The following is a 12,941-nucleotide window of genomic DNA, read 5'->3' as shown; positions in this document are numbered from 1 at the left end:
CTCAGCGTGGAGTGGACTCGGAGCAAGTATCACCCCTGGGGCGTATATATGGGAGGCTATTTTTTCCACTTGACCCCCTGCGCGGCGCTGTCCCCGTGTAAGGATTGGATGACGGGGGGAAGGGGTGTGTGCCCTCCCCAAACACGGAATACCCGGCTGCCGCCCACTAAAGTGCTTATTTACGCCACATATCTAAAAAAAACAACAGTAAAAAAAACACGAAAACATTGGAAAAAGGGCGTGAAAGTTTACTTGTGGAACACAGTTACACTTTTGCAAAGTTAAAAGAGGAATAAAGTTTGGCCCATTTCCACCTCTATAATCTCATTTGATGAATAGCACTAACTCAATCGTTAATAGCCCCTCAAAGGAAACGAAGCATTAAAGCCTAAATTGAGCTCTGAAAGAGGGAGAAGGCTTTGGAAATAAAGTGAAGACCAGATCAAATGTGGAGGTGCTCATCAAACACCAGTCCCTGTCAGGTAGAAATGAACGTTTCAATGAATAGTCAGGACTAAGATACTGGAGATGAAATGAAGAGGGTTTTCAAAAAAGGGGAGAAGAGTTTCATGCTCATAATTATGCCCATTATCATTGCAGATCTGACACGTATTGTAATTTAAGGCAGCTTCTGCTAAACGGTTGTCTCGCCTAATTTGATGATTCTATCCACCTTGATCCTTTAAGCCGGATCTGCAGGAATCATGTGTCTCTTTGACAGCTTAAGCAGCTTTAAAATGCCAATATATGTTTCCCTATGGTGATTAGACCCTTTTTTCTATTCAGGTTTAATATTATCGAGGTTGGCGTATAACTCATACGTGACTGCACTCTGCTGCTCATCACAGGCTCCATCTTAAACCGCTGTGTAGCCAAGCATTGCAATGAACGTTACCTGCAATATTGCATATATCCCAGGGTTTCCAAAATGACAAAGTATATTAGCTAACATCAGGTTGAATTTGGGGTCAATTTGAATAAAATGTGGATACAATGATGCTCAACAAATCTGCATGTGATGTAGCCACGTAGAACACGACATGTGTTTGAATGTCGTACTCTGCATCTCATATCTGGCTTCACTGATGACACCATCACTTTTTGTACATAGGTATTGATGCCATAGTGTGAAAAAAGCAAGAACCAACAAACGCAAATAGAAGTTTGTGGAAAGAAAAACTGTGAAGAAGAAACTAATCAAACTTCTTCTTCACTTTGAGCCACTGTCAAAGGACCAGGCTCTAGGTGGACAGGTGGTGGGAGAGTTGTCTGTGAGATCTAATAATAAGTCATTGTTCATTTCCAGTCGCTGACAATCTGAGTTGGTCAGAACGGCACCTGTGTTCAATTTGGTGCTCCCACTCCCAAGACGGATGTGACGTAAAAAGCACAGGACCATGGAGATGTTGTGGAGCTCTCAGCTGCTGATGTCAGTTACCCAGACAAGGCCAAGAGTGCCAATTCTGTCTCCTTAATTCTTGTCTATATTTGTCTCCCAGTGCCAGCGGTGGAGCCATGCCCCCACCGACGTGACAGGGCCTAGTGACGAAGGAGCCGCATAATTTCCTCCGCCCTACGGCGACCACGCGATCCACCCCCCCCCCCCCACCCCCCCTGCTTTCACTGACCCCGTCTCCACGAGGGCAAGCCAGAGAAAGCCTCAGTCCCTCAGCTGTCATCAGGGCTCACCCGAGACACCCCCCCCCCCCCCCCCCCCCTGCACCTTCTCCGAAGTCTGACTTGCCATCACCCCCCTCCCCCTTTGGAAACTCTGCCCCGGTGCTTGCACCTGTGCTGCAGTCACTCCACTACGGAGTCCTACTGGAGGTCCAGCAACCTGAACAAACAGGTTTTCTAAAGTGTCATTCTAAGTGTTGCATTAGCTATGGTAAACAATCTTGACCTTCTGAATAAGCGTGTCACCCTTTTGCGTTGTAATTCACCGTCGCCATTTGGAAAGGGGTTCTGGAGAGGTGAGGTCAGACCTTTTAAAAGGTTTAAGGGGCTTCAACTGCACAATTAAGGACACAACAGAGCCACATGCCGTTGCCCAGATCACTTTCCACAACCACCCCGTTGTGAGCGGCCCTGCTAAACGTGACGGCAGAATGAGGAGACCCAATTTAAAAGTTTCCTGGTCAGAAGCTGTTTTTCCTGTCTTTTTTTAATGTTTTCTAAAGCTTTTGTCTCACAAAGCATCACATGCCCAATCAAAAAAGTGCAAATCAACGCCGCTGAAGTTCTATTCTAATTGGAGTTTCATTGATGTAGAGGAGATATCATTTTGAAGAAAGAAAGTTTGTTGGTGAAATGCTTTGCTCAGATCAGTGTGAAGCCACTTTAACATAGTTGGTTGCATTTGATCAAATCCTACATCTCTAACAACCAAGACACAGGCATGGGTAACACTCACCATTATAGTACAACATGTTTATTGCAATGCAATAACAGCTCCAGATTTGGCTGCTCTCATTGTGTGTGCATCAACAGTTAAATAAATGGTGCAATACAGATACCATTTAAAAGAAACGATTACTGATGTTAAGCTACCATGTTGGCAAAGTAAATCTCACAAGTTTAGCCTGCCTTAAAAAGTGCTTTTCAAAGGTCAAAGTTCCTGTTTAGAAATAGAAATAGTAATGCTGGGGGAAAAGGGGATCACCTCATATGAGTCATATGGATCTGAACTAAGTGTTCATCAAAAATGATTAATCAATTCTGGACCAAAGGTGAGGACGAGCCGATCAAAGACACTATCACAGCGTCACAAATGTTGTTCAATGGGAAAAGATGCAGTTTTACCATTAGTGATATTAAAAAAAGAGTTTGGTAATAAAGGGCTAATTGAATTAGGATGGAATTAAGCTTGCATTTTTATGAATTTGCTTGTTTATTATCCACTGAGTACAATACAATTAATGCAAATATAGGTCCAAGTTCAAACAATGCTGATTATAAACGTATCCTAGTAAGGGCCTATAGCCCATGAATGACAGCTGTCAGAGCTATTCATCTTTATTTGACCTGTGTTCCTTTTTTGGCCGTCAGGTCTAACAGCTGACCATCATGAGCTCTACAAGTGAGGGTCTTCTGACCCTTTCTACAACCAGGTATGAGTTTTTATTTAGAACTGAACTACAGCAGTGTTTGTGCTACGTGTCCACACTGCTTCTTAAAACTCAATGTAATGTAATGGAAATCGAGTGTGTTCTGCACTCGCTAAGTAATGGCACCCATTTTGCCTTCCATGCACAAAAGTCAACCTCTAGCTACCCTCGTGCATGTGTTTCAAACATTTTCAAGCATATTATGTAGAGCTGGGAATAAGATCAGATGAAACATCAGTGAACATTATAGTAAAATTGGGATGTTAAAGCATCAGCAAACATGAGCATTTAGCATTTGCCCGCTTGCTACAATGCATATCGATCTTTAAAATTCACCGTCACTTGACAGAATTGTCAGAAATAATTGTATTTTATTTAACCAGTATCAGGACTAAAGAATCCAACATTAAACGTGAGCTGTACAGTTGAATTCTGGGAGAGAGAAACGACGCAGGCACTGACAGACGGTGCCTGTCTCAACCTATAGGGGACCTTCTCTATGCTAAGCCTGATTAATGAAATGTGAAGAGAAAATATCATGTGATGACTGCGGTGTGGTGTGAGATTCCGAAGATGCCCCGTGCTCCCGGGGACACTGGCATTTTGGCTCCACGGGGAGCGGGAGCGTCGAGAGGGCTGCTGTGGTGGCACGGAGCACCGATGGACTTCCTTTGCCTCAAGAAGTGCAGAAGGAGGTCACCCAACGTGTGATGACTAGAAAGTCGACTTTGGACTCTGGTTCTGTAGCCTCCTCCCCCTTTTTCAAACCCTCCGACGTGCTTCCTTCCCTGCCCTCCAACCGCACCAAAAGGAATGAGGCTGTAACTGAGCCTGGGGGCACAGATGGAGCCTATTTATAGTCCCCACAGAGAGGTGTGAAGTTTCTTGGGATTTCTAAGAGCGACGGCCAGGGCTCCTTAAGGGGGCTGATGCATGCTGTCTTTGCCTCTTTCTCTCTCTTGTAAGCCCTCCACCAGCCACAGATGAATTAGAAGGGGCCAGGCTAAACAAAGCTACCCGTTGCCCTTTTTTACTGGGGACACCACCCCCACTACAAAGAGGAAAGGAATCCCACGCCGGCCTAAAGAGACATTCTCCTCCTTCTCCCTCCAGCTGATTTCTTAGCCCTCATTTTACAACTTTGCAGGGTATAGTTAGTCATCACACGAAAAAACAAGAATGGTATGCTGCAACAAGTATTTGAGAATTAAAAAAAAAAATCTATTAGGTTGTATGTAGAACAGGACTTATTTAAAGCGCAACATCATACTACTTCCATCTACTAGCACAACTCACTATCATTTTAAATCCAGCACTTCCCTTCGGTTCTCAAATGTGTTGCACTCACTTTCTAGGTGGTATGGAAAATAAACATATATTTTTTTTTTTCAAGACCCAATGGTTAAGGGCCAAAATGCAATTCTCAACTGCCACAACATTATGAACCATGACACAAATAAAATGATATGTAACATTTAACATTTCAACTGGTATCTCGGTCCAATCCGGTTCTGAACAAACCCCATCATAGATACTTGAAACAACCGTCATCTCAGGGCCGAGACTGTGCTTGGAAACCTGGCACACAGAAGGCGAGTGAGCCTATTCGTGCGTCTATTCACGTCCTCTCTTAAGCTCGGTCACCATCTGAATCTCACTCTTGAAACCGCAGACAATGTGAGGTCTCTCTGCCGAGGACAGACACTGAGGCTCATTAGTCCGCGCAGCGGCCAATCGGGGGAGGAATTTAGATGGCGGCTAATCACAGCCCCCCCCCCCCAAAATAAAGGGCCATGCAGTATGTCGGAAGGGCTTCTCGGGTTCTCCCAATCATGGGGGAGCAATGTTCCTCTGTATCAGATTCATTGTCGAAAGTAAGTAGCCAGTGCTCCTTGTCTGCAGCAACTGCAACTTTTAGAAAATAAAAATTTGTATATTGAAATGAAAATGGTTAATAAAAATGATCTCAAAGAGTTTATGGGTTAGCAAGGACATTTATTTGCTTTATTCTACTGCAGTATTGTTTAATGCACTTCCTATTTTTACATTCCCCCCTTCACTCAACTTCTGTGGGTCTCTTGCAAAACCAACAGTGCATTTCTTCCAACAATGGAGATTGTTGGATTTGTTACTATTTTTTGTTTTCCTGTAACAGTATAAAGTGGGCTCAATGTTAATATTTTATCTAACTTAGGTGGGGACAGAGAATCTAAAATGTCCATGAATACACTTAAATGCCAAAAAGCTAAATATTCTAATAGTACATTGCATATGCAGTCATCATCACCTGGTTAAGTCTCATTAAACAGAATGGACTTCATTGTATCCCATTTTATGGACAACACCAAAAATAAGCTGCCTCGTTGAAATCTGTTAACCATCCTTTACGGGTTCATAATCACTATCAGTTTTTGTTAATCAGGTAATACTTAGTTTTATATCCAACAAAAAATGGCCTACTAATACAAAAGCCGTGGACCAGCACTGATCAGTTCTCTTGTAGCGATCAGAGTAATGGTTCTTATCATTTACTTTAATGTGGGATAAAATATACACAATTCATGTCAACCGTAAAGCTTGACACGTCAGCAGCTAAATGAAATTAGACTCCTCTCAGTTCTTACTGCAACTCATACATGTCGAGACGCACTGTCACCCATGCACCAAGCGTGCCACCACGAGCCTGTTAGCTGACCCCAAATCCCTGTGAACTTTTATTAGCATGCATTACCACTGGATGTCACCAGTGCTCCACGGATCTACTGAACAAGTGCGGACTGAATTTTAGAGCCAAGCTGCATGTGATCTGAAGTTAACAAGGGGCTTTGGAAAAGTGCAGAGGGCGACACAACACTGAAGTCGACCAGAAATATAATATAAGTGGATACTTATCATATGTGAAAGTAAACTCAGTGACATCCCTGTCTCTTTGTACAAGTCTGATTTCAGGATTGTGGAGGTATTTCCTGATCCACACAAGTCCTATTACACACACACACACACACACACACACACACACACACACACACACACACACACACACACACACACACACACACACACACACACTTTGTTCAGACTGCTGAACCCAGCATAGTCACAGTCAGGGCAGCCTTCTCCACACAGGAGCGATCTTGCAGCGATCAGCAAATACACTCACAACTCTAATCCCACCACTCGGCAGTCTGTTCATGGTCAGTTTGCCTTTTCTTTTGCAGGCAACTGGCCTCAAAGAAAGAAAAAAAAAAACTGTAAAGAGTTTGTTGCAGTGGTAACACCACACACAAGTTTACTGCAGGCAGGTCCTTTCATTCTCACCCGGCATGCACTTCCTTCCAGTGGCCCCTAAAATGTGGGTTGTAAACACTATTTTGTGTAACAGTTTATTGTTGTCATCGTGGAAGCAGAAGGAAAGACAGCGTCCAGGAGAAGGTCAACTACAAAATAATAATGTATAAAACTAAATAAACGGCAAACTTATACAAAAAAATAACGATGAGTATTTTTAATAAATTCGACACTTTGGTACACAATAAACTTTATTTTCGAAATGTATTTTCATATGGACTGATGTGTGTAAGACAAGAAGTTTAGCCTGGAGAACACTTTCACTTTGTCAGCCCTTAAGTGCGTTGTAACATTTAAACCTGACGTGAATCCACGTGCATCCCTACTTTGGCGGAGTGGGCGTTTCCCTCGCGCGCACCAATCCGAAGGCCGTGCGCCGCGTGCGTAGAGCAAAACTGCGCCACGCCGGCCAACGCTGAGTTGCGTCACCTCTACCAACACGAGGGGCAACCCCGAACCTCGCCTGGACCGTCTTATGAAATGACAAAGTAGCCTAATTGTCCTGAACCCTTTTTTAGAAAAAAACACAGCGGGAATACGTAATCCTCTTCATTTCTGGAAACTTCTCATTCAAGTCCGCGCAACTTCACCCACAGAGTCGTTCAGGCGAACATGACAAAGATCCTGTCAGCCTACAACTTTGTCAAGTCTGTGAGACGAGGATGTGCACACGCGTCCGCGTGGCCGGGGCTTCAGGTGTCTAAACATTTTAGTGTGAAGGTAAGCGAACGGGTGTCCGCGCGAGAAGCAAAAAACTAAAACTGCAGTTGTCGGCTTGCAAAAAAAAACAGATTAAAAACCCCTCCATATGGAAGGCGGCGTTGACGCCACGTCGAGGGCTGCGCGTCTCCCGAATTCCTCTTAAAATAAATGCAAATTCTGCGATGCTACGACCGTACGCACACGTGCAAAAGTTGCTTTTGGAGCCACTTCCACTATCGGCGTGTTTGTCGAACAAGAGACAGTTTCTTGCTTCACCTTATTTCCAACTAGTGCTGCGGTTTTGGGGAGTTGGCAAACCTCCGCATCGTCACCTGCGTGTCGCAGCGAAAATGCGGTTAAAGAAGTTGGAAAAGGTGACGTTCGGGTGTGTCTCGTTACGCCGAATTTGACTGGTGCTACGCGTTATTTGACTTGAAACGCAGGAAGTAACTTGTTTATAAGTGAGCGTCTAAACTGATCAAATTCTGTTGAATAGTTACGTGAGCCAATTCCATGGGAAATTGCGTCATGCTTTGAGGTGTGCCCTGCTCAACATCTGACTTTCTCTTCTCCCAACTGTCTCAACATGTAGCTGTGCTTATTCCTATTCAAGCATGATTCATATCGAGGGGTCACTTGACTACTAACAGCTCTTGTGATGGCCACTGGTCCGAGGTCAAACTGAGCAGGGCATCCCAGAGTCTCGCCTTAAACTCAAGTCTACCCCACTCAAACTTTTGCCTTTGGTCTATCCAAACTGGCTTCATATGACGGGAATTATTCTTTGTTATTCTTAGGGAGAATTAAACATCTCTGCCTGATCTCTTTTAACTTCCAGGCCCACACGGCCCAACTGGTCTTGGAGGATGGCACCAGGATGAAAGGGTATTCCTTTGGGCATGAAGCCTCTGTGGCTGGGGAACTCGTCTTCAATACCGGCCTGGTGGGGTAAGAGCGAGATGAAAGTCAAACTACTGTTGGATGAAAGACACAATTATGCAGACATCGAAAAAAAATAAAGATTAGGTTTAGTTTAACAAGTTTTTTTTATGATGGGCCCTGAGTCAATGACATGCCGCTTTGCATCATAACACCCTGCTGTTTCTGTGATTTTAGGTATCCCGAGGCCCTGACTGACCCTAGCTACAGAGGTCAGATTCTGACCCTGACCTTCCCTATTGTGGGAAATTATGGGGTCCCGAACACGGAGGAACTGGACCAGCTAGGCCTGAGAAAAAATGTGGAGTCTGAGCGCATCCAGGTAGTAAAATCCACAGGCTTTTTGAAGTGTCAGCCTTTTTGGAGGCCTCTTTGCTGCAACGTATTTCTGTTTAATTCCTGCTTTGACCCTGCATATATTTCTGTTGGTTTGGTGTTTTAGGTATCGGGTCTTCTTGTTCAAGACTACAGCAATGAGTTCAGCCACTGGAACTCTGTCAAGTCTTTGGGACAATGGCTACAAGAGGAGAAGGTTCGAAGTGACACAATCCCGTATCTGTTGTACACTCAGGGAGAAGAGGAGGATTCTGCTGCCACATTACAAAATGAACTTTTTTTTTTTTTATTAGGTCCCTGCGCTGTTTGGAATAGACACCAGAATGCTGACCAAGATAATCAGAGACAAGGTGCGCTGACCACAAAGGTGTGACACGTTCACAGGTACGCTGGTCGACCCCCCCTTCACTGTCATTTTGCCTCTTATTGCTCTTCAGGGCACAGCTTTGGGGAAGATCGAGTTTGATGGGCAGCCTGTTGAGATATTTGACCCCAACCTGAAAAACCTGGTAGAAGAGGTCTCAACCAAGGTAACGGATAATAAATATTGTTTTTAACATCAGAAAGCAGCTGTTTAAAAAAAATGGTGTTTAACTTCTCTTTTCTGCATTCCTCCTAGGAAATCAAAATTTTTGGAAAAGGAAACCCAATAAAAGTGGTTGCTGTTGATTGCGGTATTAAACATAACATTATTCGCCTACTGGTTAAGGTAAGAAGAAATTATGTCGAGTTAAAAAAAAAAAAAACATGCTTGTTAATGATTGTGCATCTTCATTTGTTTAAACTGATCGTGGGGCAAAAAATGTCCTAATATAGAAAAGAATACATGTTAATATGTAGTTTAACTAGAAAATATCTGATGGTAACGGAAGGGTTAACAAACTACAGAAAAACACCCTTCAATAGGTGTTTGTCATTTAGCTGGAAGAGAGGGGGCTTCTCTTGATGTTATGCTCCATTTAATGGTTTGTTGTTATTGATGGTTATTTAGCTTGTAAAGTAAGGAAAAGCGGCCTGCTGACTTCTAATGCAGTTGTCTGTATTAAAAAAAAAAAAAAAAAATCCTTCCATGATTTGCCTTTTATGAGTCTGTTGAGTATCGAGTGGCCTGGACATTCTGATGATATTGCGTTACGATCATATTTGGTTTTCTGTGGACCAAGTTTGTTGGACAAAATAAGACTATGTGCTTTCTCTAATTCTGATATAATAATTAAAGATGTTGGAAAACTTTGGTAAATATTTTCAGCGACTGTGTGGTTGTTTTAGCTAAACGAGTACAGTTCACCTCCTAAAAGTCGTATTGTTATTTATCTTTAATTTTAGTTATAGCTATGTGTACAAATTGATGGATAGAACAAAGGAACAAATCTATTCTAAAAATAATCCAAGTGTCTCTTTTTGCAGAGGGGTGCGGAGGTCCACCTGGTGCCGTGGGATCAGGACCTTCAGAGCCTCGACTATGACGGCCTCTTCATCTCCAATGGACCGGGAGATCCGTCTTTGGCCAAGACGCTCATCCACAACGTCCGCAAGGTAGAACATAATGCAGTCTGAACATTTTAATTGTGTCATCAACAACGTTTGAGATTTATTAAAGAAGGATTATACTGATATCACCACTTGTATGTGTTTTGCCCCGTGAAGGTGTTGGACAGCGATCGACCGCAGCCCGTGTTTGGGATCTGTATGGGCAACCAGATCACTGCTCTGGCTGCCGGAGCCCAGTCATACAAGCTGCCTATGGGCAACAGGTGAACAACGCACCCCCCCCCCCTAAATCATCCTCATGAAGATGTAAATGTGCCCAGTCTACTTTCTTTTAAACAACAACAAAACATAGGTTTACATTGTTACTCGCCAAAAGCATTGTGTGCATCTTCTGAGCCTGCATTCCATTCCTCATAAAACATCTGCAAAGCTGAATTATTACTAAATCCATGGTTGATTACTAACTTTGCAGTCTCCATTCCTGAAGAATTGCTGCTTATTTATACATTCCCGGCCAGCAATTGATCAGTCCGGATGGTTTCACAGTCCTCTCGCCGACCCAAAATGCACAGCCTGATGAAAAATAATGTTGTGTTGTTGTGTCTGTGGTTCCCCAGAGGCCAGAACCAGCCGGTGCTGAATGTGATGACGGGCCAGGCCTTCATCACGTCGCAGAACCACGGCTACGGCATAGACAGCGAGTCCCTGCCCCCAGGCTGGAGCCCGCTTTTCATCAACGCCAATGACGGCACCAATGAGGTTGATTTCACTTTTCGTGTCACAGTCTACTTCAATCTTCTTATATTATTAACCTTTTTTGGGGTTTATGGATTTAAAAAGCATGTGTCTCCTAAAGACCAAATGTAGTTGAGCGAAATAAAGTCTACACACTTTAATCTCAAAATAAAACATTTATGAAAAAACTCGACCGTTTTCCAAAATGCAAACAAATAAGATGCATGAGTATGCCTTGCTTGTTTTTTAAATTTTTCTAATATCAAGTCTGCGTGTTTTCCAGGGCATCATGCACAACAGTAAGCCTGTTTTCACAGCCCAGTTCCACCCAGAGGCTAAATGCGGTCCCACTGACACCGAGGTAATTAAAGACTTTTACAGCGCTGCATCAAGTACCTGAATGCGATCCTGGAATAAAGAAAAGGTAGTTTTACAGAATGCTGCTTGTGTTACAATGAAAGTCCTCCATTGAAACAGGAGTTCTGTAAAACACCGGAGCAGAACAGGGTTCGCTCGGGGGAGAGTCATTGGTTTACATAGATTGTATGGTGTGTGTTAACCAGACTCAAGTAGTTACTACATCCTCGACTCGTGTGTGGTGTTTGATGTTTGACTGCGCCAGAGCCACAGGTGCCAATCCCCTTCCTGCCAATAAAGTGCGGCTGAGTCTGTGCTGCAGTTCTCGTCTCCCACATGACAGGCAAGGGCTGCAGTTCAAGTCACTGGTCAAAGTGTGTTGTAACCTCTGTCACATTAAGGCAGAATAATAAGACCTGTCCTCTCTACCATAACATGCAGTTGACAGCTGTGCTGGAGAATTATTTTATTCCCCCTGGCTTTTTCTTTTTTTGGGGGGGATGGTGGTGGTATATCACAAAAAAAGTCTTGCACTGTGCCTGTGACAAATAGTGTAAACCCTTGATTGTCAGGGAAAAGCCTTCTGTGGAACAAAGATGTGCGTGTCTATCAACAAGTACTCAGTGCAATTAAAACAAATGACCACAGTAGACTGATCCCACCTTTATGTGTAATGTGGTTTTGCAGATTTAACATTTAATTACATTGTAAATTACTGTAATATCTTTGTAGTTTAAGGCAAAGTATTTACTGCTTTTACAGGAATAGTATAAATATATGTTGAATGATGAATGTTATTTCAATACAAATGAAACACAGGCTTCTACTGATGCTGTTGGTCTACTGTTCAGGTGGTGGTTTAATTGGTATTTTACTTTGTGTCAACAGTTCCTTTTTGACGTCTTCATATCTCTTATCCAAAAAGGAAAAGATGCCAATTTAGTTTCAGTTATGCCTAAGATGCCACGCATTCCTCCTAGAACTCAGGTAAAGTAATGAATGTCTCACTTGTTCAGCAGGTTACAATCGTGAACAGTGTCTGACTTTTGGTGTGTTGCCATGAAAGATTATTCAAAGGTTTTTTTGAATAGGTCAAAATAGAAGAAAATGCCAGTATTTTGTCATTTTGGAGCAATTCACTTAGCATACCATAATGATTTGTATTGAAATATAATAACAATACAGTGGAATCTGAATCAATGCCGTCTGTTTTTGTAACTGCAGGTGTCGAAGGTGCTTGTTCTGGGCTCTGGAGGTCTGTCTATTGGTCAAGCTGGAGAGTTTGACTACTCTGGATCTCAGGCCATCAAGGCCTTGAAGGTAACCGCCCCAAGCGGGACCCATGACGTGACGGCTGTCAACCAGCTGACGACCTCCCACGGGCTTAGGCTTTGCCCTGATATGCAAACCTGAGAAGCCGAGCAGTGAGTTGTCACCTCACTCACCTGGAGGGCGCGGCCTCCCCACGGTGGAGCAGGGGGAGATACTTCCAAAGTTCCTCGGTTCCTGTGGGGGGGTCCACGGGGAAGGGGGGGGGTCGACTTGTTCCGTATGTGTGTGTTTGTGGGGGGGGGGTTCCTTGGGTTCCTGTGGGGGGGGGGGTCCGTGGAGAGGTGGGTTGCCACAAAGGCCACTGCTGTGCCACAAAAGCCACAGGGTTGCCACAAAGGCCTTGCCGCTCCCCCCCTCCCCGCGGACTCCCCCACAGTAACCCAAGGAACACCCCCCCCCACACACACACACACGGAACACGCCGACCTCCCCCCTCGCGGAACCCCGCCGCGCCGCTCCCGCCCGAAGATCCCCGCGGAACCTCCACATGGAACCTGCAGACATGAGATTGAAGTGGCCATATCTGGTCCAAAGCTAAAACGAGCCCCTGCTCTAGAAAACGAGCGCTCACGTCTCAATAAATAAATAAAAAAC

General features: G+C 44.0%; 1 protein-coding gene across 3 annotated transcripts in view; it reads left to right on the top strand.

Moving 5' to 3' along the window:
- The first annotated feature begins 6,835 nt into the window (after window positions 1-6,835).
- The window catches only part of cps1 (carbamoyl-phosphate synthase 1, mitochondrial), a 35,082-nt gene continuing 28,976 nt past the window's right edge, over window positions 6,836-12,941 (top strand). Inside the window, exons 1-13 of one of the 3 annotated variants that reach the window (XR_009957001.1) lie at window positions 6,836-7,175; window positions 7,996-8,105; window positions 8,274-8,418; window positions 8,539-8,628; window positions 8,726-8,782; window positions 8,870-8,962; window positions 9,052-9,141; window positions 9,840-9,968; window positions 10,080-10,186; window positions 10,541-10,682; window positions 10,942-11,019; window positions 11,904-12,002; window positions 12,240-12,335. Coding sequence is in view for 1 of the 3 variants with exons in the window: in XM_037489089.2 (XP_037344986.2) it covers window positions 7,068-7,175; window positions 7,996-8,105; window positions 8,274-8,418; window positions 8,539-8,628; window positions 8,726-8,782; window positions 8,870-8,962; window positions 9,052-9,141; window positions 9,840-9,968; window positions 10,080-10,186; window positions 10,541-10,682; window positions 10,942-11,019; window positions 11,904-12,002; window positions 12,240-12,335 (1,344 nt within the window). In the remaining 2 variants the exon portion in view is untranslated. The remainder of the gene's footprint in view (window positions 7,176-7,995; window positions 8,106-8,273; window positions 8,419-8,538; window positions 8,629-8,725; window positions 8,783-8,869; window positions 8,963-9,051; window positions 9,142-9,839; window positions 9,969-10,079; window positions 10,187-10,540; window positions 10,683-10,941; window positions 11,020-11,903; window positions 12,003-12,239; window positions 12,336-12,941) is intronic. The other 2 variants (XR_005121577.2, XM_037489089.2) reach the window with 2 other exon arrangements.

Source organism: Pungitius pungitius, chromosome 10 (assembly GCF_949316345.1).
Source record: "Pungitius pungitius chromosome 10, fPunPun2.1, whole genome shotgun sequence".
NCBI lineage: Eukaryota > Metazoa > Chordata > Actinopteri > Perciformes > Gasterosteidae > Pungitius > Pungitius pungitius.
The sequence above is the reverse complement of the archived record's forward strand: the minus strand, read 5'-3'. Positions and strand labels throughout refer to the sequence as shown.